The 26,617-nt window shown below is 38.0% G+C and overlaps 1 protein-coding gene across 1 annotated transcript in view; it reads left to right on the forward strand.

Moving 5' to 3' along the window:
* Positions 1–25,372, forward strand: part of OTUD4 (OTU deubiquitinase 4) — a 44,560-nt gene extending 19,188 nt beyond the window's left edge. The window contains exons 6-21 of the mRNA XM_004378852.3: positions 86–167; positions 1,980–2,112; positions 4,561–4,618; positions 4,871–4,988; positions 5,080–5,144; positions 7,169–7,263; positions 8,831–8,934; positions 9,038–9,224; positions 14,025–14,187; positions 16,172–16,286; positions 16,595–16,650; positions 17,341–17,421; positions 18,387–18,528; positions 19,135–19,395; positions 20,908–20,948; positions 22,663–25,372. Of these exons, the coding sequence (XP_004378909.1) occupies positions 86–167; positions 1,980–2,112; positions 4,561–4,618; positions 4,871–4,988; positions 5,080–5,144; positions 7,169–7,263; positions 8,831–8,934; positions 9,038–9,224; positions 14,025–14,187; positions 16,172–16,286; positions 16,595–16,650; positions 17,341–17,421; positions 18,387–18,528; positions 19,135–19,395; positions 20,908–20,948; positions 22,663–23,877 (2,916 nt within the window). The 3' untranslated portion in view covers positions 23,878–25,372. The remainder of the gene's footprint in view (positions 1–85; positions 168–1,979; positions 2,113–4,560; positions 4,619–4,870; positions 4,989–5,079; positions 5,145–7,168; positions 7,264–8,830; positions 8,935–9,037; positions 9,225–14,024; positions 14,188–16,171; positions 16,287–16,594; positions 16,651–17,340; positions 17,422–18,386; positions 18,529–19,134; positions 19,396–20,907; positions 20,949–22,662) is intronic.
* Positions 25,373–26,617: the final 1,245 nt, after the last annotated feature.

Consider the following 26,617-nt stretch of genomic DNA (forward strand, 5'->3'; position numbering starts at 1 on the left):
AATTCAGAGGCATTGGAGACATAAGTTGCTATGTAAATGTCATTATATGAAGGACCTGAAATGTGTTTTTCTTTTTTCCTTTCAGGTATTACTGTGTTTTTCAAATGGAAATCATTATGATATTGTCTATCCCATGAAGTATAAAGAAAGCTCTGCTATATGTCAGTGTAAGTATTACTCTTGCATCTGTATAGGAAATTATATCCCGAAGCTCTACAGCCTTATTGCAAATGAGTCAGGGCAAATATATTCTGTTCTGCTGTAACATGAAAGATATTTCTGAGAGCTTTAGGTTACCAAATCTATTGCCATAATAAAAAGTTGTTTCAATAGGAAAAAAAAAAAAGGAGCTAATGGCTAGAGTTTGACTTGTAAATACAATTATTTTTTGTCTGCACGTATTTCAGCATTAAAGATTTGTATGTGATTTTAAAGCTGTTATTGTATAGGTTGAAAATCCAAATGACTGAGCACATCAAATATTTTTATTTGGCTGTAGGGTAGGGTGTCTTAACCTCGGCACTATTGACTTTTTGAGCCAGCCTAGTTCGTTGTCGTGAGCGCTGACCTGTGCATTGTAGGATGTTTAACAGCATCCCCCACCTCCACCCAGTAGATGCCAGTAGCATCGTGCCATTATGAGGATCAAAAATGTCTCCAGCCTTTGCCAAATGTTTCTTGGGGGGTTACTGGAGAATAAACCTCTGTTTGAGAGTTACTGCTATAGAAGAGTAATGACCCTTCCTACCTTTATCATCTGTCTGACAGAGCACAGATCATTCATATAAATAGCAGTGCTGTGTGTGTAACAGCTTTTTGCTATGTTTTTAAGCTGGTGGAGATTGGTAAAAAAATAGATGGAAGGCAATTTTTTTTTTTTTAACTTAATTCATTTTGAGATGTGACAGTCTGGCTGTCTATATCGTGGGCGATATGTCCACCCTCAAGGTCCAGATCTGGTCGTTTCAACTTTGGGAACGAAAGCTCATGGAGCCTGCCTTTTCTTCTACCTCTCAGTGCTTGTGGTTTGGATGATGTCACGGTTGTGTCTCCTGGTACCAGAATCTGTGACAGGAGGTCTTCTTGGGGACTCCTTAACAGGGTGGACACCCACTGTTGATGAATTCTTAGTGCGCTTGTGTTTCCATAGAGCTCATTCTAACAAATAAAGCCAAATGAGAGTCCTAAAGTCCACGCATTGTGTGTTTTAAATTTTTTATAGACTACATTTCCATGTTTTCAAGGCTAGAGTTTTGTTTTTCTTAATGCAAAAAAAAACTGTGTAAATATGCTTCCTCCCTTCAGTGACGGCTGAGAATACATTTTCCAAGTTTCTTTTTAGTTCCTTAAGAAATTATCAAGATTTCATAAAATCTGGAGCTGGGTTATGGAGTCAAACAGCCTCTTGTTTTAGAGAAACCTGAGTGAAGTGCCTTGCCCAAGATTACAGATAGTGAAAGAGCTGAGACTAGAATCCAGGTCTTATGACTGGTCACCTGGTGCGTTCCATGCTATGCCATGTTGTTTTTCTAACAATCTTAATGTTTTTTATCCAGGCCCCTTAAGGTTGGGCAGGTTGTGTAACATCTTTGAATCTCAGTTTCCTCATCTGTATAGTTATAATAATAGTACATCCTTGTGTTAGGATTAAATATGAGGATTTGTGAAATCTCAGCACAGTGTGTGACATATAGTGATTGCTCAACCTGCATGTTTACTGTTTACTGTCATCGTACTTGTCTTTACAGTTGTGATATTTCGAGCAAATTAACTTTGCACAGACAGAAATCCTGGCTGCTCTTTAGGCAACTTTCTGATTAGATTGTGTTATTGATGTTGCAGGTATCCAGTTAGTATTTTAGAAGCCTGAGCGATAGATAATCTCGTTTTTATTCTCTATCCCTATTTTAAAAAATACCCACCATTTTTAATTATTGCAGATGGTTTTAAAAGTATTGCATAAAATTTCTCAATTTCAGCCCTCCTTTATGAATTGCTGTATGAGAAGGTATTTAAAACTGATGTTACTAAAATCCTGATGGGACTAGACTCCTCTGAAGTGGCTGGTGAAAACAACGGTGATATATCCGATTCGGAGGATGACAGTTACAAGTAAGGATGAATTTAAATCCTAAAATGTCTTTCTTAGTGCATACAAAAAATAACACTTCAGTGAATTTTTCTGTATGGAATTGTCTCACGTACTGAGATGTTAGGGTATTTGTAAAATAATAGTGCTCTCAGTAGAAATTTATCTGTATCACTAATTTTATCTAATTCTTATTATGAGTTTTTTTTTTTTGAAACTCACTGTTTTTGGTTGATAATGATCTATTTTTTTGAGGTAATCAGGATGCATATTTGTAGAATAGGTTTGATCCCACCTTATGTGTATGTGTGTTGTAATTTTAAAGTTAATTTGTCAATTATTTACACATCCAGTGATGATAAAATGGTCATTTTGATTTCCTTGACTTCCTTTTATTGTTATTTTTCTTAGATAATGCTTCTTTGTTTCTTTTTTTAAGATAATGAATCTCTCAAGTTGGGGTTTAAATATGTAAACAACTCTGGATAATACCTCTACTTAGTTCTGAATAAACACCTTTTAACTTAGAGTCTAGAAGGCTTATTTTCTTTTCCTCACAAGAAATAGAGGGTAGTGGCTAAGAGATTGATCTCTGGACATCCAAACCTAGTTTCAATCCTGGTTTCCTGCTAACTAGACTTGGGGCAAGTTACTTAAATTTAAGAAGCCTCATTTCTACAGCTATAAAAGGATATGTTAGTATTCTATCAAAGGGAAGTTTTTGTGAGAATTGAATGAGATAACGTGTAAAGTGCATATCCTAGTTCATAGAGGTGTTCAACACACAGTAGTTATCATTATTAAGAAGCTTACCTATTGTATGTACGCTTTATAAGAACCAACACTATTCCCTGTGAAAAGAAAAGTATTATTCCCCCTGTATGAAGGTATTCTGTTTGGTGTCACACACTGTAACTAGAGATAGAAATAGAATTTAAGCCTTAGGATAGCTAATACTTTATTAAATAAATACTTAAAAAATCTCTCCATTGATTTGTGATTCACACGTATTTGTGGAATTAAAATTGTCTGTTCTGGATTGAAAATTTGATTTGACTACCACTTCTTTACAGCTTGAATCAGTTAGGTTAGAATTTGGGTCTGCCATGTAAATTTAATCCTTGAACCACCTCATAAGGTTTTCTTGACTATATATAATCTTAATGGAAGCAGTTGGGCGACCTTTCTTCTGCAGAGCCACTGGGAGGTCTCAAACTGCCAATCTTTAGCTTAGCAGCCGATCGCAAACTGTTTGCGCCACCCAGGCTCTTTTGCTGAAGACTGGAGATTGGTTTATTAAAAAGGAATTGTAGGACAGAAGAGCACAGGTAGGTGCAAGTCAGAGCCTGTCTTAGCTCATCTCCCACTCAACCCATCGTTACTGTTCTGGCCTTACCAGCCTCTTTGCCAGACTCTCCCACCTCATGGTCTTTGCACTTGCTGTTCCCTCTGCCTGGAATACGAAATAACCTGGTTTGCTGCCTGGCCACATAATTCTTTATTCAAAAAAGCATCTCAGGCCTTTCCTCATCTCACTTTTTTTTTTATTATTTCAGCCTACATCTCGGTAGCGCTATCACCCTTTCCTACCTTTTGCCTCCGTAGCACTTAGAATTTAACGTACTGATTACTTATTTATTTTGTGTCTACTTTCACTGGATTGTGCATTTCTTGTGGGCAGAGTTTTTGTCTGTTTTGTTTACGTTTAGATCCCAGCACCTAATGTAATGCCTGACGCACCATAGGCACTCAAATATTTGTTTCATGAATGAATGTACAGTGTATAGTTATGTATGTTGTATGCTCGTGAGTCAATTCCAACTCATGGTGACCCTATATGACAGAGTAGACTGCCCCGTAGAGTTTCCTAGGCTGTAGTCTTCACAGGAGCAGATCACCAGGGAGCAGCTGATGGGTTCAAACTGCTGACCTTTCGGTTAGCAGCTGAGCTCTTAACCATTGTGCCACCAGGGCTCCTTATGTAGTTATGTGTGCTACAGTGAATTCAACTGATGACAGTTCTTTGGTTGTATTGAAGATTATTTGATACAGTGTTTTTAATAAAAAAGCTTGGTTGTTGAATCCTCTATAGATGGATAATTTTGTTGTAATGGAATATTTTGTTTAATGGGAACCTCACCTGAACATTAAAAGGAAAATTTTTTATGTTGAATTTTTTATAAACTCAATTATTCTGCTCACCCAAATTCCATGGTTTACTTCTGTTTTCTTAATGACTGAGCTAGTAACAGTTACTGGTAATAAAAGTCTTTGACACATATCTTATGTAAGTACACACACACACACACACACACACACACACACACACACACACACACACCTCTATACACACATTTACACTAAGTCTTGTTTTGGAGAGTAGTTCTTTTGAGAGTTTCAGAGTTTAAAAGTGACTTTTATGCAAATGCATTTTTTGTATTCCTAATTGTGGTTATTTTTTTCCTTTTTAGGAGTAAAACTACCACTGTTAATGATGTGAATGGATTGAAAGCTTTGTCAGGCGACCAGGTATTTTTTAAAGATAGTTTTAATTAGTACTTCAGTATGTGAAAGCATATGAATTTATAGTGTTAACTTTTTCTGGTACTTTTTCAGTAAAGTCAGGCTCTTTTACTAGTAAGACATTTATTGGTGATCTAATATTTTGAAGTTATTTTTTTCCCTTCGTTTGACTTTAGTTCCTACATATATGTCAAACAAAAATCGTTTTAAAAGCATTTCTGTGGTGATTGAACTTCCTGGCTTTCTTTGTTTCTTTAGCATCTGAAGAACAGTGGGAACTCTACCAGCCCTCCTTTGTCTAGAAAGGTTCTGAAATCACTCAATCCAGCTGTCTATAGAAATGTGGAGTATGAAATTTGGCTGCAGTCTAAACAGGGTGAGTTAAAAATCTGCATTTTCCATAAATTTGCTTTGTGGCACCTGAAAATAATTGAGTCAAATTGATATTATACTGATACTGTTTACAGCTCAACAGAAACGTGATTATTCCATCGCTGCTGGCTTACAGTATGAAGTTGGAGATAAATGCCAAGTAAGAAAAGATTTTACTTGAAATCTTGCTTGTTTCTAGTAGGAACCAAGAAACTAGGTCAAGTTTGAAGGTGTTATTTTGGGGTTTGAAAATATATTTATCATGTATACATCTTAATTGGTTGCAAATTAGTTCAGCTTGGTTCAGCTTCAAATTGATTCGGACTTGACTTCATAGGTCAATTTGTTTTGTCATCCTTTCCCGTATGTCTTTTTTTTTTTTTCTGTTGGATTGAGGAAGGAGAGTGAATCCTAAGAGGAGTTTTGCCATTTACTTGGAGTAAGCTGTGTCTCTGTACTGAGTAGCTGATTGTTAAAGGGGAAGAAGGTTGGATTAGAGCAGTGGTTCTAAGCCTGGGGTGATTTTGCCCTTCAGGGAACATTTGGCAGTGTCCGGAGATGTATTTGGTTGTTGCACTTGGGGGTGGGTGGTGGTACTGACATCTAGTGAGTATAGGTTAGAGATGCTGCTAACCATGCTGTGGTACACAGGATAGCCCCCCACCGCAAAGCATTATCTGGTCCAAATTGTCGTTAGTTGGAGAATCCCTGGATTAGATAATTTCCAAGGTCCCATTCTGTTCTTTGTTTATGGAAAAATGCTAGTATTTAAAAACAAACAAAACAAAAATTATATGGAAGATAGTTTTCATCAAAAATGGTTTTCATTGAAAAGTGTTGTATTATTGAAGCTACTTTAAAATAATCATTGACAAACATTTCTTCTTGACTTACAGAGAAATAATCATTTATTTTGTGAAATATTAGTTTGTGAAAAATACCTGACCAGGATTGTGTCTGAAGCATCAATGACAGGCTTTATCTTAAGAACTTTTTAATAATATCCCGGTTTTGGGGTATCTGAAAGAAGAGGATTTGAGTCATTTGGGTGCTTCCTTCTAAGATGATTAGAAATATGCTGTGATCATAGAATGAGTTGTGGAAGCTTTCATTACAGTGAATTGGAAGACTTGGAAGAGAACAAAAGAGAAGAATAAATTGAGAGCATAAAGCCCTCCACCCCTTTAACAAAGAGAAGATTGCTTATCTTAGACTGCATCATTAAAATTGTTATTCGTTATTTTAAAGCAAGCATATTTCCTTTGAGATTGAAATTGCTTTTGGTAATGCAGATGACTTGATAAAGTAAAGCAGATACCTGTTTGAGTTTTTTTTTCCTTTTTATTTTGTTTTTATATTTACTGCTTGATCATTTCACTTAGATAAAATTTAATTGAAATTTTAATTATGGAGACTGAGATAACTCAAAAGTGACTTGTGTTTACTCAAGTAAAGATGTATGTGTATGATGCAGTTTAAACTTTTGATAAAAATTAATTTCTGAAGAATCCTATTTATTGTTAAAGTCTTGAAGAGAGGAAGGCAAAGTGTCCTATTGTGATTAATGAATGAAATCTTAGGAAGTTTGAAGTTGTTTAAGGCAGTGGCACACGTTATGTTTCTAGTGTGGTGATTGGCAGGTGCGTTATTCACTGTGTTTGGTTTGAATATAGGAAGAAATCTAAAGGCCTTAATTCTTTTTTCACAGTTTGCATTTAGGTAATACCAATTGGATGTTAGAGAACAGAAGATGGATCTATTTTTAGGGAGGAAAAATGTCACATTTATACATTTTTAATAATTGTTTCTCTGAAAAAACAAAGAATAGCAATTATATTAACAGTTGTTGTCATTTGTAGAACGGTTGCCATGTGTAAATTGGTGTCCTTTATGCTCCTTGTATACATTCGCATTCCGCCTCCATGAGTCTTCCGATGCACATGCTTTTATTAGCCCAATTTTGCATGTGAGGAATCTGAAGTGTGCTAGGTTGAGTAACTTTCTTTTAGGGAGCGGTCTGGGAGGTCAGGGAGATGGAGTTTATTATGTATACACTTTTGAATGTGGTTTTGTTCTGCCCCGTATTTATCTTCTCTTTAATTGAAAACAAAACAAAAATTGAAAAACTGAACATTAATGCAGAGGAAGTGGGTGCCTGATTTTCTTTCTGGAATTGTTCTACAGGTTAGGTTAGATCACAATGGAAAGTTCTCTAACGCAGATATTCAAGGGGTTGACTCTGAGAACGGACCAGTTTTAGTCGAAGAACTTGGAAAGAAGTACGTATGATTCTTCCACTAAGGAACTTACTGACTCTCCCGTTTAGCCTAATGTAATCATGAGCATTTCTGTATGTACCCGTGTACTTGTGGGGCCCTGGTGGCGCGGTGGTTAAGCGTTCGGCTGCTAACCACAAGGTCTGCAGTTGGAATCCACCAGCTGCTCCTTGGAAACCCTATGGGGCAGTTTTACTCTGTCCTGTAGGGTTGCTGGAAACCTTGGTGGTGCAGTGGTGAAGAACTATGGCTGTTAACCGAAAGGTCGACAGTTCGAATCCACCAGGCACTCCTTGGAAACCTTATGGGCCAGTTCTACTTTGTCCTATAGGGTCGCTATGAGTTGGAATCAACTCACCAGCAATGGGTTTGGTTTTTTATTTTGGTTTCTGTGTATTTGCAAATTCAGTGGATGATATTTCCTATGTGTAGAAAATATATTTGTTCAGATCCTTAGGAAAAATAGTTCAAATTAATTTGAGTTCAAACTAAATTGCTAATTAAGTTGGCAAATTTCAAATTAAAGAAAATAACTTATTTTATTGCTTAAAATTTGAAATGTGCTGGTCTTCACAGAGGCACTTTGGGACGTTGACTAGATTGTGAATATACAGTGGGAGCTTTGGAGAACAGGAACCATATTTATTTCTAATTTCATTCAGTGCTTCATTGCATGTAGCTAGTATTCAGTAGGAGGCCCTGGGTGGCACAAATGGTTAAGCACTTGACTGCTAACTGAAAGGTTGGTAGTTCTAACTCACCCAGAGGTTCCTTGGAAAACAGGCCTGGCGGTCTGCTTCCAAAAGGTCACACAGCCTTGAAAACCCTCCGGTGCAGTTCTGCTTTGCACACGCAGGGTCGCCGTGAGTTGGAATCTACTGGATCGCAACTAACAACAGCAGTATTAAGTGTTCGTCAGATCTAGTAGTAAAATATTATTGTTGGCTTGCTATTACATAGTGTTACTTAGGGCACCTTTTGTTTCAGTTTCTGCCTCCTTTACTTAGAGAAAAAGCTGATGAATCACACCTTAAAAAACTTATTATGGAAAATTTCAGGCATGCACAAATGTAAGGGGAATAGTACAGTGAACCCCAATATAACCATCGCACAGTTTCAGCAAGAAACAGAATTTGACAATCTTTTCTCTCTGACACCTTTTTTTTTTTTAATTGGAGCGAGACTGGAATATTTTCAGGCAGATTCCAGACGTCACACCATTTCTCCCGTAGATGCTTGTATGTATCTCTAACAGAATGAAGGCCCTCCTGCCTTAACTACAGTACCAATATCACATGTAACAGAATAACAATAATTCCCTGTTTATCCAATCCTATACTTTTAGTTTGTCTTCTTAAATTAGAAAATGTACTTTTAATTTATATCATCTTACTTGATTAGAATTATGTCTGAATTGCTAAATGCGGCTTCTACTTCTATTTTGTTTTTAATATAACAGCTAAAACTGGAAATTCTTAGCTTATGTAAGTTGAAAATAAAATACTTGTTTAAGTAGATGTTCTTAATAGGAGTAATTTAAGTCATTGCAAGTCTTTTTTTCCTTTTGAAGACACTCACTGAAGAACCTCAAGCCTCCTCCCCCAGAAAACTGGAACACAGTGTCAGGGAAGAAGATGAAAAAACCTTCTACTTCAGGACAGAATTTCCATTCTGGTAGGAGCACATCAAGTTACCGTTTCTTTGGGGGTAAGGGTCATGGTACTTGGGGTGTTTATAATATGAAAATTCTGAGATAAACTTTTTGTTCTTGTCACAGACACGGATTACAGAGGGCCGAAGAATCCAAGCAAGCCAGTAAAAGCTCCGTCAGCACTACCTCCTCGCCTCCAGCACCCTTCAGGAGTGAGACAGCACACATTTGCTGGTCATTCTTCAGGGTCCCAGTCTCAGAAGTCCTCCAGTGAGCACAAGAACCTTAGCAGGACACCCTCACAGATCGTAAGGTAACCTTCAGCACAAGGGAAGTGGAAATTAAATTAGAAACGTTCATTTTATTTGTCACATTACATACATTTAAATAGTTTTTATAACTTTTTTGTGCATATACTTATCTGAAGCATAAGTATTGCAAGTAGTATGTATCGTTGGTAAAACACCAAGTGAGGATTTCAGTTCTTTATAATTCTCTTTAAGCAAATCAAGGTAATTTTGTGTAGGGTAAGAGACCTTTATTTTTTAATTAGTTTTTCAGATGATTTGGGAGATCCTCTCCTAGCCATATCTTCCTCTGGCACGTAAGGTGGCTCGTAAAATGTTCAGTGTTGTTAGTTGCCATTGCCTCAGCTCTAACTCATGGTTACTTTAATGTATAACAGAACAAAACGTTGCCTGGTCCTGTGTCAGCTTCATGATCATTGTTACGTTTGAGTCTTATTGTGGCTGTTGTGCCAGTCCATTTCATTGAGGGCTTCCCTTGTTTTCGCTGACCCTTTACCAACCAGGATGTCCTTTACCAGTGATTGGTCTTTGCTGGTGACGTGTCCGAAGTAAGTGAGCAGAAGTCTTGCCATCCTTGCTTCTAAGGAGCATTCTGGTTATATTTCTTCTAAGACAGATTTGTCCATTCTTCTGTCAGTCCACGGTATATTTAATATTCTTTGCCAACACCACAATTAGCATGGCTTGGGTCAGGCACACCTTAATCATCGAAGTGACATCTTTGCTTTTTAACGCTTTAAAGAGGACTTCCGCAGCAGATTTACCCAAAGCAGTATGTCATTTGATTTCCTGACTGCTGCTTCCGTGGTGGTTCATTGTGGATCCAGGTGGAATGATGCCATTGACAGCTTCATTTTTTTCCATTTACCATGATGTTTATTGGTCCAGTTGTGAAGATTTTTGTTTTTCTCACGTTCAAACGTAATCCATACCGAAGGCTGTAATCTTTTATCTTCATCAGTAAATGTTTCAAGTCGTCTTTATTTGGCAAGCAAGGTTGTGTCATCTAAATACTGCATTCCAGTTTGCATTCCTGATTCCCTGGAGGGTAAAGATATTCCCCTTTGTATAACAACTTAAATCAGCCAAAATTTTAGTTAGTTCTGAGAAGTTGTGATTGTTATGGTAATATCTAATACTGTATGGGGCCACAAGTTTTAGGCTAATCAAATCAGAAATACCAGCATAAATATTCTAACTGAATATCTAGAAACAGAGGGACTTCAGTGTCAGTTTCCCTGTGCTGTGTGGATTTTATTTTGTTTCTAATTTACTCTTCCATTGAGTTTATAGCCCTCTGGAGGAGCTTTATTTGAGAGGGAGTGTCTTCAGTTGAGGCTGTCCTGTTCATGCAGACATATGGCTGTGTCTTTTGTGGATATTGGAGCCCCTTAGGTTACTGTGACCAGTGCCTTCCTTCCCCATCCAAAGGCCCTCTCCACGGTTGTGTAAAGAGTTGTAGCATCAGCTGTGTGCTTGCCACATTCTGGTCTGTAGTTCTTTTACTTCCAGTATTGAGAAATCTTCTTTCTTGGGAATACACTTAAAATTTTGTTTTTAAAAATATTTTATCTAGAAGCTTCAAGAAAGGGTTGTAGGTTCTTAGGTTAGCATGTTATCAATATCAACACTTTCAAGTCCATTAAATTTTTTTTAACTTTAAAATTTATTTACGATAGAAAATCAATTCATATTGTTCAAAATTCAAAACATTCAGAAGTTACTCTGTATACAGTCCCCTTCCTCTCTCTATCTTCCTAGGTATCTTGTTTCCTTCTACAGAGGCATCCTGCGTTAACAGACACTTGTGCGTTCTTGCAGGGATCTTTTATGCAAGTATATGAAATACATGTATGTTCATAATTTATTTTTCCAAAAGTTCTAATGAGAACAAATAATTAAAAACCAGTTGCAAGGAAGATGTTACCTTATTCCTCAAGGTTACTCACTGCAGACAGCCCTGAGAAGCTGCCTGAGTAAAGACTGGTCAGGATCTTGCATTTTTAGCATACCCAGCAACATTGCCAGGGAGGCTCAGGGCCCAGCAGATTGCTTCTCCCAGCAGACAGAATTTGTGCCACTTACCAGCTAGTTGCGGCTGAATCTGTTTGGGTATTGACCAGGTTCCATTAGCATCTGGTGGCAGCTCACTCAATGCAGGCAAAGTACCTGAGAGGATTAACTTCTTTTGAATGTTAGCTTGGAAACCTAAAGATACAAAGTAATGATACGAAGGTCATAAGGCAAGAATGATATTTTTATTTAATAGCGTTCTCGTTTTTTGACAGACTAGAAAAATAGCATTTTCCTTGAACACCAGAGTACTCTTTAGTGAATTAAAGAATAAAAAAGAAAAAAATATACATAGATTACTAGATGGCTAACTTAAATATATTTTTGTTTGCCACACACTGAAGTTATATCTGGTGTATTTCTTGTGTTGACTCCAATCTCCTAGGAATTGATAGACTGCTTGGACAGATGTGAAATGTCTTTATCTTATTAGTATCCTTTAATAATTAATTAGTATGTATGAGCATTCTCTCTCTATGCATATGTATAGTAATATATATATATATAACTTCGGGGGAAAGATGTGACAGTCTGCTTCCATAAAGATTTGCAGCCTTAGAAACCCTATGGGGCAGTTTCAGTCTGTCTTATAGAGTTGCTATGGACTCAACGGCAACGGGTTTGGGTTTGGTTTTTTGGATATATTACTTGCTTGATAAAAACACTTGATGGCATTTGACAAGACAGTGGTTAATATATTGACATGAAGCTTTCAACAATGTTTGTACTGTGATTGATTACGTAGGAGTCTAGCGGTACTTGCAGTAAGTATGTAGCCTGGCGCATTTAAATTTTTCAGCTCTCCATCTCCCTTGCTGGCATCACAAGTAAGCAAGAGCATGGTCCTGGTGTCTGCTTTAACGTTGCCCTTTAATTAGAATAGAAAGTTTGAATGCTTTTGAGACAGAAACTAATAACTTTCCCTTCATTTGAAAGCGAATTCTTATGAAAATATTGGAATATGGCATAAAGAATATATAGATTACTAGCATGCCTTCATTGTGGATGTGAGAGTGAATTTTACTAGTATATTAAAAATTTAGAAATGCTAGTTACTGAATTTTTAAGATAAGATTTTTTTTCACGTAATCAAAGTTTAGAGTTTTATCTCTAACTACTTCTTAGTAAATTTAAATTTATTTTGTTTAGCCCAAAACCAAAAACCAAACCTGTTGCCATCGAGTCAATTCCAACCCGTAACAAAGCTGTAGGACACAGTAGAACTGCCCCATAGAGTTTCCAAGGAGCGCCTGGTGGATTCGTACTGCCGACCTTTTGTTCAGCAGCGGAGAATTCTTAACCACTGTGGCACCAGGGCTCCTTTTTCAACCTGTTAGAGTTTATCTTAACTGTGTTTCTAATACATTACATATTAGTTTTGAATTTTCCTGGTTATAGAGTAAAAGAGACCTGGGTTTACTGTGAAACTGGACATGAGACCTTTATGGCCCCTCACCTTTTCATTTCTTCCTCACTGGTGCTGTCCTTTCCTTTGGAGAAAACAATACAAAACAAATAATAAGCAGAATGGCCCTGTGTGCTTTCATTTATGTGGATATATGCAAGTGCTAAAAATGATAGCAGCATCATTGCTGAACCATCTCTTCTGTAACTAGCTGTAAATAGGAATGGTTGGTAGGTTGAGGATAAGATGAAAAATACACAGTGGCAGTGGTTTTTTTTGCAAGTTAGGAGTTAGTGGTATGGCCCAGAGACTTCTAATGCTTGCTCAATCTTTGGAGTTTTCTGCCACTGGGGCTTGAGAAGGTCTGGTCTGAGATCAGATTTGCTTCCCCCCTTTTTTTGCCAATAAACTACTATTGGGGTTGACATCTGCCCTGTTGGAGTTAGAGAAGTTACTGCAAGAGGACATGAAATGGCTATTCTTTATTTCAGAGGTAAAAAATTCAAATGGTCATCATAGTTACCATGGTTATCATATCCCACTCTTTTTAGGGAGGTGATACCTCTTTGTACTGTGACAAATAACATCTTTTTCTTGTAGGATCTGAATTTTGATTTCCTACTATTTGGAAACTGTTAGACATGGCGGAACTAGTATTCATATTGCCTTTAGTAGATATAAACCATATACATACATTAGGCTTTTTGTTATAGGCTGCTAAAATCCATTCATTGAATTTCTTGTCATCCTTCTTTGACTAAAATTATATTGAAATGGCAGTAGTCATATATGTGCAGTAAGTATCTAGCCTGGCGTATTAAAATTTTTCTTTTCAGCTCCATCTCCCTTGTTGGTGTCGCAAGTAAGCAGGAGAATGGTCCTGGTGTCTCCTTTAACGTTGCCCTTTAATTAGAACTGAAAATTTGAATGCTTTTGAGAACAAACTAGTAACTTTTCCCTTCATTTGAAAGTGAATTCTTATGAAAATATTGGACTATGGCATAAAGAATATATGTAGTACTTAAATTTCTGCCCTAATGAAAAAGAAAGGAAAAAAAAAGAAAAAACTTCAGTTATTTCTGTGTTACTTGAAAGTGAGTTTCTTTTTTTTCATTGTAAGTTTGGCTCTTGACTATGTAATGTAGTCTAAAGCTAAAGGAGCTTCCATTTGCTAAAAACTTATTTATCAGGCTGCCAGAAGTTCTGTAACATTAGAGTGGAGGTTAAGCTAGTCAGATATTTGGATTGCAAAGTAGATAATTTTATATTAGGTACTCAGTACATTTTGTCATTTTGCTTTTCTTGACAAAAATATTTTACTTGACAGGAAACCTGATCGTGAGAGAGTGGAGGATTTTGATCACACAAGTCGAGAATCTAACTATTTTGGCCTCTCCCCGGAGGAGCGCAGAGAGAAGCAAGCTATAGAGGAATCTCGTTTACTCTATGAGATTCAGAACAGAGACGAACAGGCTTTCCCTGCCCTTTCCGTATGTATAAAAAAAAGATTTTAAAAGTTACTGTTTAGAAGTCTCAGTATAGTTGCTGTTTTAAATCATAGTTTCTGATGGTAGACAATACTTTTTAAACTGAAAGGTACCTTAAAGATCATGTGTTTCTCCTTTTCACATTTTACAGAAGAAGGAAAAGGCTTAGAGATAGTGCTAGTTGGTGGCAGAGGTGAGGCAAGTGTATGGGTTTACTCACTTCTAGTCTGGTAGTTTCTTTTGAGCCAACGTGTTTATTTTGCTAGCAAAAATAATTGCTATAGTCATGATTCAGAACCCTTTATAAGATACATAAAAATCAGGAAACTTTTTTTTTTTGAACAATAGGACCGTATATATACAACGAGAGCTGTCGTTCAGAGTCTTAGGTAGTGGTAGAGTACCAGATTGGTAGTACAGGTAATCCTGTAATTTTGCCCTTGCTCAACGTGTCGGACACTGGGCTGTGAATAATGTTTCTCTGATGAAAGAAATGTCCCATATCTTCAGGTTTCTTAAGTCATTTGTGGCAGGGAAAACGATTCTCATGTAAAGTGAAGTAAATGCTCTGTGAGGGTTCGTTGACAGCACGGGGAGGGGTACCTAATTCAGTCTGGCAGGTCTGGGAACCCTGTGCATATGATCTTTTAAGTATTGGTGAGTGGTACCCAAATGGTGGCTGGATACTTTTTCTAAAAAGTGTATTAAACAAACAAAATGGAATGTTATTGGAGGCTACCCAAACCAAAAAAAAAAAAAACCCTTTGCTGTTGAGTCAATCCCGACTCATAACAACCCTATAGGTCAGAGTAGAACTGCTCCATAGGGTTTCCAAGGAGCGGCTGGTAGATTTGAACTGCCAACTTTTGGTTAGCAGCCAAGAGCTTAAACACTGCGCCATGAGGAATCTAGGAGGCTACCCAGTGGGTGTAAACTTTAAAGCCCCACACATTCAGTTTTTGTCCTCTTTCCCCTGTAGAATCCCTCAGAGGTCTTAGGAACTCAGTTGAAAACAAATGATCTGGAATTGTAGTTCAGCCTGGCACAGGGAGTGGAGTTTAGGAATTATTATCAGAAGTGCTTAAATCTGTATGTGAATTAGAGATTGTGTGCTGAGTGCATCTCTCTCATGTATGTGTGCTGTTTTCCCATATTATTTATGTATATTTAAAAAAAATGATAAATCTTTTAAAGTGCTTATAGCTTTTTGTCATTTTTTCAGTTAGTGAATGTAAAACTACAACTTCTGTGATGTAGGGATATAATGTGAATTTATGTGAATTTTTTAATTGTTAAAATGGGGTCCTCAACTCATAATTTTTGGATTAGGGAGTTTGATCCTATCTTGGATTTGATAGTGACTCAGGTTTGTCTTCTAGAAAACTCCTGTCCCATAGGGCCATGAGAAACATTTATTCATAGAGCACTGGAAGGGGAAAGGATCCTTCGTGATCATTTAGTTAAAAAACCTGACGTACTCCAGCCTCTGTGTTACACAGATGGGAAAGCTGAATCTTGTGCAGAGCTTCAGTGATTTGCTGACAGTCAGTGCCTTTCAGTGCTGGCTCCTGGTGCGCTGGATCTGCCAGTCTGCACTTAGGCTTTTTCTCCCCCATAGCAGCCTATGGTCCTACAATGGCTTCTTTGGAAGATTAGTATGGAGATGCTATTCTTTGTACAGAAAATGTAGGTGCAAGTTGCAGAGATGAAAGTTTGGTCAGCGTGCCTTCCCGAAATATGACATTTCCCCAGAAGAAGTCTACAACTACTGATTTAGACCAGATTATCTATCTGCTTTGACTCAGTAATGGAGAGTGTGTAATTAAATATGGATCCTAGGTCCTGCCATTCATAGGTTAAAGAAACAGGGCTGTGGATTTTGAGATTTTCAATCAGAGTAAGATGAATTATGTGTATTTTGTATATGTGTTCATATATTTGTGGGTAAATCTTTAACACAAAATGTTGGGTTTTGTTCATTTTAAAGAGCTCTTCAGTCAGTCAGCCAGCTTCTCAGAGTAGCAACCCATGTATCCAGAAAAAGTCATCCCATGTGAAAGGAAGCAGGCAGAGGATGGATACCGAAGAACGAAAAGAGAAAGGTATGTTACTTTGTTATTTGAAAGTCAATGCTAGAGGTCTGTGTGTCTGGTTTAAAATCAAGCATTGAGGGAACTCCTTCTTTTGAAATCATAAAGCAGTTTATCTAATGTCACTCACCTGACTGCTGCAGAGAAACATTGACTCAGACAGAAGGATGTTAAATGTTTATTTTGAAAACTACTATGTGTTGTACTGAGTAAACTTGGCTCAAATAGTACTTTTAGCTTTCTTTGTCGTAAGATTTTGTTCCTCTGTATCCAAACCTGACTGGTGGCTGATGCTGCCCTTTTATCTTGATCTGTTACAGATCCTATCCATGGACATGATCACTTGGATAAGAAATCCGAGCCAAACACATTGGAGGTAAAAGTTTTTAACACTAATTGCATCTTTTCTTTTAACAAGGTGATAGTACAGCAGGAAGAAATGGATGGAGAAGAAGGAGATGCTTTCAACCTTTTAAAATATGTTTTAGGGAAATAGATAAGCAGAGAAAAAAAATTGGGAAAAGATGACAAATTATAACCATTTATTCAAGGTACATGATGATGCCCTATCTGAATTGTTGGAAAGTAGCTTTACTCTTCTTTACTCTATAGGAGACTGAGATTTTTTTAAGGAGTCTTGGTGGCACAATGGTTAAGTGCTCGGCTGCTAACCTGTCAGTAGTTCAAATCCAGCCAGTGGCTCCATGGGAGAAAAGACCCGGCAATCTGTTCCTGTAGAGATTACAGCCTGGGAAACCCTATGGGACAGTTTTTCTCTGTCATATAGGGTCGCTATGAGGAGGAATTGATTCAACAGGAAACAACAACAAAATGCTGTTTTGAAGCCAGGCCTCCAGTAAAAACTGCTCAGTAGTTTGATAACGACAACAATGTACAGGCAGAATTATTTACCTTTTTAAGATTAGAGAAAATTGAGAAGCATGCTCAGTTGTGAGAGGGTTTAGTCTGGTACAGGTAGGGCGAATTATAAAGGAAACCACAATCATCCTGGAACGTGGGTCTTTGAAATACAAAATTAAACCTTTTTTTTCCCTTGATTCCAAAGAATATTGGTGGTGATAAATGTGCAAGAGTTTCATCACCATCAAAGTCAAAGAAATCAGAGTACCCATCTCCTGCAGAACAAGTAAGTGTGGTGGCGTACTTGTCACTGAATGTGCCATTCTCTGGCTTTCTTAGCTCTGTGAACCATCATTTAAAAGCAGAAAACGTCTGCATGTGAAATGGGAGAATTTATTCTAGTACCACCATTGGGGTGCAGTTATGATTTTTCTGTATATTATTCCAGGATGTTCTCAGCTTTTATGGAATGTTATTTTATAATCATCGTTTTCTGGCATAGAAGCCACGCTTCTGAATTGATTTTGAATACGTTTATATTTGTCATAGGGTCGCTGAGTCGGAATCGACTCAGTGGCGGTGAGTTTTGGGTTTTATATTTGTTACCTGGTGTTATCTTTGTAGTGGGTTGGATTGACAATTAGATTTTATAAGGCAAACTGTGAATTTCTGCTTTATTTCAAAACCTTTTTTAGAGTTGTCTCATCCTTAACAATTACTTCATAGAAAGGAGGGAATGTAATGATTAAAGAAATGTGAAAAATACACATCTAAAAAGCAAATCACCGATTTACAACCTGAGTTGTAGCAGAGATTTTGGTTTTTAATCTAATACAGACGAAGAAAAATTTCTTAGCCCTTGCCTTTTAATTAACATTCTTCTTCTTAGCACATCATTTTATGGTAAATACTTTGCGTGAGGAGCTTTTTTAAATAACTCATGAATTTCATGGTGATTTCGTTTATTTTGCTTGGTTACTTTAAAAGCATCGTGTTCAAATTGTTTGAGAGTTTGTTTCTAACTCTGCCAGGGACTCTGTGACTTCTGGAAGGCAACCCTTGGTTAGAAGCATATTTGTTGTGTGGAATTTCTGGCTACTGTGTTTTTATCTTTCATTTCTAAGACCAGAAGGACAATTTATATAGAAATGGCAGTTGTGCAAAAAAACAGACAACTAAAGTTACATTTGACAGGTCAAAATTAATGTTTAAGCACAATGAATTCTTGTGTTTTTTCCCTCCTTCTTGAAGAAGCCGCCAGAACGTGTGTCTTTATCAAATCCAGCTCCCCTTCTAGTTTCTCCAGAGGTACATCTAACTCCTGCGGTGCCTTCTTTACCAGCCACTGTGCCAGCCTGGCCGAGCGAACCTGCAACTTTGGGTGGACCAACAGGTTAGAGAAGAATTCAAAAAAAAACACTCAACCAACAAAAAAACCTTTTAAGTTAGACACTTCAAATTCTTGTGTGAGCAGTTGACTGACCTCAGAGCAGAGTTAGGTGTGTGGAGCCTCACAGAACTATCTGATCTCGGCTTTGCTCTGCTTCCTGTGTGGGAGGGCCAAGTTCATTTGGGTGCACTCATTTGAAGTGTGCCGCCCAAATCCCAGGAGTGTGATGTTTGAGCTGATGATCTCCTGGTTGCTTTGATGGTTCAGCACTAACCAGCACCACAGTTTGACGCTTGTCCCATGGGCCAGCTCTTCATGGCCCCTGATTAAACCCTTTGCCAGGACCCTGTGGTTTAACACATGTTTATAAGAGCTACTATTAGAAGCTATTGACTCAAAGCTTTCTTCCTGGACTTGTTTCATACAGTATTCCAGGAGGGTCCTTGGTTGATACGAAAAGTACTTTCTAGATTGCTCAGGTATATACATTTTTATCAGCTCTATTGATTATACAGCAGTCTTTACTTTTAGCTTGATGGAAACATATTTGTAGAGGTGAATTATTTTTACCTTTTTGCCATTTTTAATTCCTTCACTTCTTTCTTATAGGTGTTCCTGCCCAGATTCCTGTTTTGCCAGTGACACCAACTCTGACCACTGGACCTGATTCTGCTGTGTCACAAGCTCAGTTAACACCCTCCCCAGTTCCTGTTTCAATGCAGGCGGTTAACCAGCCCTTGATGCCTTTGCCTCAGACACTGAGCCTTTACCAGGACCCACTCTATCCTGGGTTTCCTTATAATGAAAAGGGAGATCGAGCCATTGTACCACCCTATTCACTGTGTCACACTGGGGAGGACCTGCCTAAAGGTGAGATCCTCCTCCATGTTTGAATTTATCCAGTAGAATCAGGTTTAGTGAGAAATGAAGAGATGTCATTAGAGGTCAGGTCTCATTGTTAAGTAAGCCGAAGGACTTGCTTGGGAAGTACACCAGAGGTGTGACTGTTAGTCATTTATTCTTTCCTATTCAAAGCTGGTTTTTGGTTTTTGATTAGACAGTATTTTTTATATTTTTAGTAACTGACTCCCCTTATGTCATTTTTTTCTAAAAAACAGACTAAAACCTTTTTGAATTAAGATCTTAATATTATTTCCCTGACCAGATACTTAAACATTATTGAGTTTCCTCATTGGTCTGGATTTTGGAATTACTTCATTACATCATCCATGAGAAATTACAGAGAAGAAAGAATATAATAGAGTAACTCTTATTATAGTACTATACTCAATAATACTTTTTTAAAAAATAATTCTTTTAAATTTACTTTTTTTTTTTAAGGAATTTATTCCTCTTGCCCCAGATTTTAGTTTGTAAAATTTCTTATCTGTAGAAAAACTGAAAGAGGAATGTGGTGACTACCTAGGTGCTCTTCTCCTGGATTTACGTGGGTGATTTTATCTTATTAGTCAGTGATCTGGCGTTTAGGGAGTGAGTCTGTGGGTAACTGGCTAATATCAAATAGATAACATTGGCTAATATCCTGCTAATCTCATCATGTTACTCGTTAGGTTTATGTTGATTTTCTCCTTTCCCCCCAGCATTTTTACTTCATTATTTTTAAAACCCCACAGAAAAGTTGGAAAAGAAATAACAATGAACATGAGTTTCCTTCACCTGGATTCAGTTTTAATCAGATGAAATTCTCAATTTAAGCATTTTTGGGATTTAGATGTTAACATAGAGCATATTGAGCCCGGGATTACCCTGTAGTAATAGCCTACCACCACCTCTCTGTCGGTTGGTCGTCATATGGTGGCCTGCATGTTGCCGCGATGCTGGTAGCCATGCCACCGGTATTTCAAATACCCCTAGGGTCACCCATGGTGGACGGGTTTCAGCAGAGCTTTCAGACTAGGACAGACTAGGAAGAAAGGCCTGGTGAAAATTAGCCAAGGAAAACGTTATGGATCACAGCAGAAGATTGTCCACTATAGTGTTGGGAGATGAGTCCCCTAGGTTGGAAGGCACTCAAAATACACAATCACTACAACAGTGGACCCAAGCATATCAACGACTGCGAAGGTGGCACAGGACCGGGCGGCATTTAGTTCTGTTGTACGTGGGGTTGCCATGAGTCAGAGCTGATTTGATGGCAGCTAACAGCAACAACAGAGTGTTGTTGTTGCTGTATTACTGGTTATATTACAGTTTTAAACTATACATTTTATATTATACCCTAGAGAAAACAATTCCCGTAGGTGAAATTGTCTTTAGAACTATAAGACACCCTCTGTTTGGACATTTTTGTATTATTTGAGGGTAAGGGGAAAAAAGCTTTATGTGTGTATAAGTTTAGTGAGTGAGTATTATTATTTTCAGATAAGAGCGTTCTTCGATTCTTCTTCAATCTTGGCGTGAAGGTAAGTATTTATATTTTATAATTATTTTTCATTAAGTTATTACTGTTTTAAATTACAGTCCCCAACTTACAACAGGGTTCTGTTCCAACGACTGTTGTAAGTTTTTCTGATGTAAGTTGAATACCTCTTTTTTTTTTCCCCATTTTCCTTATTATTGCCTTTTATTATCAATATCTTTATAAATCCAATCTTTATATGTCTAGAGGTTGGAAACATTACATATACACTTACAGCTTCCATATAAGTGCCTCCTGCTTCTCCAGTTACACGCACGTTATGTAAGCAAAAAAAAAAAAAAAAAAAACCAAAAAACAGGTGGTCGTAAGTGCAGTCCATCATAATTTGAACAAGTTGTAAGTCGGTGACTACCTCTGTTCTATCAGTCATAACCGAAGCTTCACTGAATCATCATTTTAAGAACCAGCATTTTCAGTACTGTGTAGTGGTAGTGGAGGCTCTGAGTTTTGTTTGCCCTTCCTATTACATGCCAATGATTCATGCCCGTAAGCATATTCAAGAAATGGCCAGGCCTGAGTTTGAGGTTCTGCTTTGTCACCTTTTAACTGTTTAGCTCTGGACAAGCCGTTTCATATATCTGAGCCTAGATTATTTATGTAATGAGGATAATATTCTTGTACCTGTTTCAGTTATTGAAAGGATCAAAAGAAATAATGTGAAACTATTCCTGCATGAGGAGGTATGGCTGTTCACTTGCAGGACAGCAGTGTCTTTTAGGAAGTAGTCAACTCAAGAAAAGCTTGTCTTGGAATGAGAGGCTGGAGAACTCTGGGCCCTTGTCAGTGCTGTGTTGTCTCCTGTCTGGACCAGTTTCTGTGGGTTTCATACTGTTAAAATATGAAGTGAAATGCCCTACTCTTTCCTACTAGCTGGTTTCATAAAAAGACACTTGACTACTTTCACCATCTGCTGTATTCATTGGCTAGTTTTATATTTATCTAGCTAATGTTGGCTATAGCTAATTGATTAATTGGCCAACCAGCTGATAATGTTTTCATTGTGTTTAGCTGCACCTTGGCAGAAGGATTTGGAGTATTTCAGCATAACTCTTCTTTGTCTAGAAGTGTAACTTAATTCTTGCTATTGGAGTGCTCAGACAGCTCCTAGAATTGAGTCTTAATTGTTGGAGATCTTGAAGGTTTAGGTACTCCTATAAAAAACCCATTGCCATTGAGTCGATCTGACTTGCACCATTTTATTAGTAGAACAGGTCCAGACAAGTTCACTGGCCGATGAGGGGTCACACAGTGAGTCAGTGGCAGAGCCAGAATGCAAATGCAGGTCTTTCTAAACAGCCAGTGATGAAGATCTTCAAAGATACAGGCTAAAGTGCTTGATGGTAGTGGTTTTTGAGATCTGTACTACCTGGAATTATTTCCACAGGATGAAAACATTGACCATAATGATCTGTGCCTGGGTTCATTGGATTATCTCCTGTCAACTTCTGTACCAGAAGATTGGGTTAGTTTCAGGACAGGAACAAGCAACAGAGTCTTAAAGCAGTGACTTAATTTTGTACTGCTGTTTCACTAGTTCCTTTTCATGATCTAGCATTTGGACTGCAGATTATATGGTCTGTGGTCTTTGCCGGCCTGAGAAATTTACCTTGAGTCCAGTAGTTTTACATAGATAGCCACTCTGAACCTCTTTTTTTTTTTTAATCCTCCTTGCTTATGTTGTTTTGTCTCTCTTTTAGGCATATAGTTGTCCTATGTGGGCTCCACATTCTTACCTGTACCCTTTGCACCAGGCCTACCTGGCAGCCTGCAGGATGTACCCAAAGGTTCCTGTCCCTGTGTATCCTCCTAGTCCTTGGTTCCAGGAAGCTCCTTCTACTCAGAATGAAAATGATTGTACCTGTGCAGATGCACACTTTCCTATGCAGACTGAGGCCAGTGTGAACGGTCAAATGCCACCAGCAGAGATTGGACCGCCAACGTTTTCTTCACCTCTGGTTATCCCTCCGTCTCAGGTGTCTGAAAGTCATGGACAGTTGTCTTACCAGCCTGACCTTGAATCTGAGAACCCTGGGCAGCTTCTTCATGCTGAATATGAAGAGTCACTGAGTGGCAAGAATATGTTCCCACAGCCGTCCTTTGGACCGAATCCATTCTTAGGCCCAGTTCCCATTGCACCTCCTTTCTTTCCTCACGTGTGGTATGGGTACCCATTTCAAGGATTCATAGAAAATCCAGTAATGCGGCAGAACATTGTCCTGCCCTCTGATGAGAAAGGAGAATTGGATCTGCCCCTGGAAAATCTGGATCTGTCTAAGGACTGTGGTTCAATGTCAGCAGTGGATGAGTTTCAGGAGGTGGGGGGTGAAGATGGACCCCCTCTCCTGGAAGGAGGTCTGAGCAGTCAGCATGAAGGCCAGGTGGAGCAGTCATCCCAGACACCTCAGGCAGAACCAGCCTTGGCGTCCACCCCTCCTGTAGCAGAGGGAAAGGCTCATCTTCCCACTCAGATTCTAAACAGGGAGAGAGGGGCCGTTGTTGAACTTGAGCCTAAAAGGACCATTCCAAGTCTGAAAGAAAAACCAGAGAAAGTGAAAGATCCCAAGATTGCTCCCGATGTGGTTAGCCCTGGGGCCATCTCAGTGGATAGCAGAGTGCAAAGACCAAAAGAAGAGAGTTCAGAAGACGAAAATGAAGTGTCTAATATTCTGAAAAGCGGCAGATCCAAGCAGTTCTATAATCAGACTTATGGGGGCAGGAAGTACAAAAGTGATTGGGGTTATTCTGGCAGGGGAGGGTTTCAGCATGCGAGAGGTGAGGAGTCCTGGAAAGGGCAGCCAAGCAGAAGCCGGGATGAGGGTTATCAGTACCACCGCAATGTCAGAGGACGCCCGTACAGGGGAGACAGGAGGAGGTCGGGGATGGGAGATGGCCACCGGGGACAACACACCTGATGCGTGTTGCTTGGGTGCCGTAGAGCAGATGCCTGTAGGTGGCGTGTTCCTGAAGGCTTTGTAAAAGATAATGTTAAAATAAAAACCCACGTGGAAACTATCTCCTCCCCTCCCCCTTGCCCCTCACTCCCAGCCTGAACATGAGATTTTGGACATGAGTTCAAAGGGGCAGATGAGTTCCTGGTGTTGCCATCTTTTTTCATTCAATATGTTTGTTTATCAGGTGACTGCCCCCATAGAAAGTAGAAAAATAAGTTTGTTAAAGTATTTTTTATAAACAGCTTAATATAAAACATAGATTTAGTGTTTGGTTTTTTCCTTGTATATGTTTGACTTCAAATGTGGAAATGTGTGCTTTATATAGTGTTTACTGAAGTGACCAGAAAATGTACCATTTGACACACTATAGATTCCAAAACATAACATTGCACCAAATAGAAATGTATATTTTATTATTCAATGCCTTAGTCATAAACTGGGCTCGAACAGTTCTCAGCCTAAAACACTGTTGTCTTTTGAAATGCTTCCAACCCAAAGGCCTTTCATCTCAATATCTGTCAAACTTGAATAATGTCTTCTCTTTAATATTACACATAAGGCAGCCTATTATCCTATGTCTTAGAGATGTTGTATATAGTTCTTTTAATATTCATAGGGGTGTATTTTTGAATTTTGGTGAGTATTTGTTGAACTTGGGATTGCACACAGGAATAGATAGATGTTTAAGAAATAATAGGAAATCCAATGAAATATGGCTGTTCCCACAAGAATTCTTAGCACTGGTGTAAATATCATGGTGCCTACTCGAAAGAAACGTAGATGCTATGCATTTTGAAAATAACCTGCATCTGGTAAAGCTGCAGAAGTTTTTTAATGCCACTTTAACACTAATGCACTGACAGATTCTAAATATTTTGTGAGAAGAAATGTTAAAAATTTTTAGTTGGACAGGTTTTTGTAGAGTTGCTGTGTTTTGTGTTCCTCCTTATACCACTGGTTATATGTGTCACTTTACATTTGCATGTTCAGCTTGTCGCAGGTGGAACTATCGTACAGAAGTGAGATGATTGTGACTTCTAGTTTTTTGCTAGAGGATGCTGCTAGAAACTGGTTTTGCTTTGCATTTTTATAGCTTGTTACGTTAGGTGACATGCCTCTGATCTGCTTCCTTTCTCCAATCTTTGCAGTATTCCTAGTGGTTCCCTTTGCATGTTGCACTCTGTTCTCCTTGGAGATGTGACTGAATTAACACAGTATTCATTCATCTGTGTTATTTTGTAAAAATTGCTGTAGCTTATATTCCTTATTTGTACATATCAGTGTGAAAAACTACCCTTTTTTATGTTAAGATATTACCTTTTGATCAGGAAGCTTGAGTGCTATGCAAATAACATAATAGTAATTTCTCTTTGCATGCCTGTGTAATATACCAAGCCAAAAATAGATTTGCTGGCTTTTTTTTTTTTTTTTTTTTAAAAGCAGATTACTTTAAAAGCAAATACAATTCACTTGAATTTGACAAACTGAAGCAGATGAGTTTTCTGGGTTCTCTGATAACCTACAGCAATGTTTGGATGCCAGCTAGGCTCAGTGAATCTCCACCGTACTGTAATAATGGTTATTTACCTCTGTGCTGTTTTAATTACTTAATGTCTATGTAACTGCTGATTTGAGTAGTGATTAGCATTTAGATGTTTTGTAACATAGAAATTTTAGAGTGCACTTTGAAAGATAACATTTTATTATGATGGTGCTAGGTAAAAATTTGTAAAGACTGGGATGGTTTCGTGGAAAGAAGAAAAGTTCTTGAGAGAACCTATTGTAAGGAATTTCTGTTGTCACCTTGTAAACTAGAACCCTTATTGAAGGTACTCCGTACATCATCTGTTGGTTAACATCAGTGGTTGAATTAAGGAATGAGAATAAGATCAGAGGGTTCTTCATGTTCCTCCCATGCTTTATATAAGTAGGATTAGCTTGATAATTTTAATGAAAATTACATTTAGATATAAATATTAGATTTAAAAGTTCAATATAAGTTTGATCTCAGGAGTCCAAAAAAAAATTGCTGTTTCCAGTACCCTTCATTTCATTGACTGGGATTTGTTCCCAGTTTCTGGAAATGTTTAAAAATTGGATGGGACAGAATACTGTTCGATTCTTTACTGTCATGCTGTCTTACCTCATTTGAGTAACAATATAGCTCCTGAAGGAAACACTGATTTGCTTCCTGTTTCCCATTATCTCACCTCAAGGACTTGATGGTAATAGTGCCCAACGAGCATGTTAATAGAGAGGGTACTTTACTCAGTGACCTCTGGAATAAAAGAACTCTCGAGTTTTGAGAGTAAGTTTGCATGAAGGTCTCTTATTTTTTTCCTTTGGTTTGTTTTTCAGTGTATTAGTCAAGGAGATTTTGCCTTATGCTGAGGTCAAACGAGGACAAATGAACCTTTATTCTCAATTTTTAACTGATAAGAGCAATACCGTATGTTGACATAATACAGTTTCTATATAAAAGAATAGAATTTGAGAATCAATTTCAGAATCATTTGTAGTTTGAGTTGGAAATTATGGAGATTCAGTGGTGATCCATACGCATTTTGAAGAGCAAACATTTAGACTGACCAAAGCTCACCTGGTTCTCTTTCTTTAGTTAGGTGCTTTTGCTGAGCTTGATTCCTGCCCCCTTTCCCTTTAGTATAGTGTGTCTTTCTCTTCATCAAGTTCCTTTCCTGTC

Source organism: Trichechus manatus, unplaced genomic scaffold (genome assembly GCF_000243295.1).
Source record: "Trichechus manatus latirostris isolate Lorelei unplaced genomic scaffold, TriManLat1.0 scaffold00059, whole genome shotgun sequence".
Lineage (NCBI taxonomy): Eukaryota > Metazoa > Chordata > Mammalia > Sirenia > Trichechidae > Trichechus > Trichechus manatus.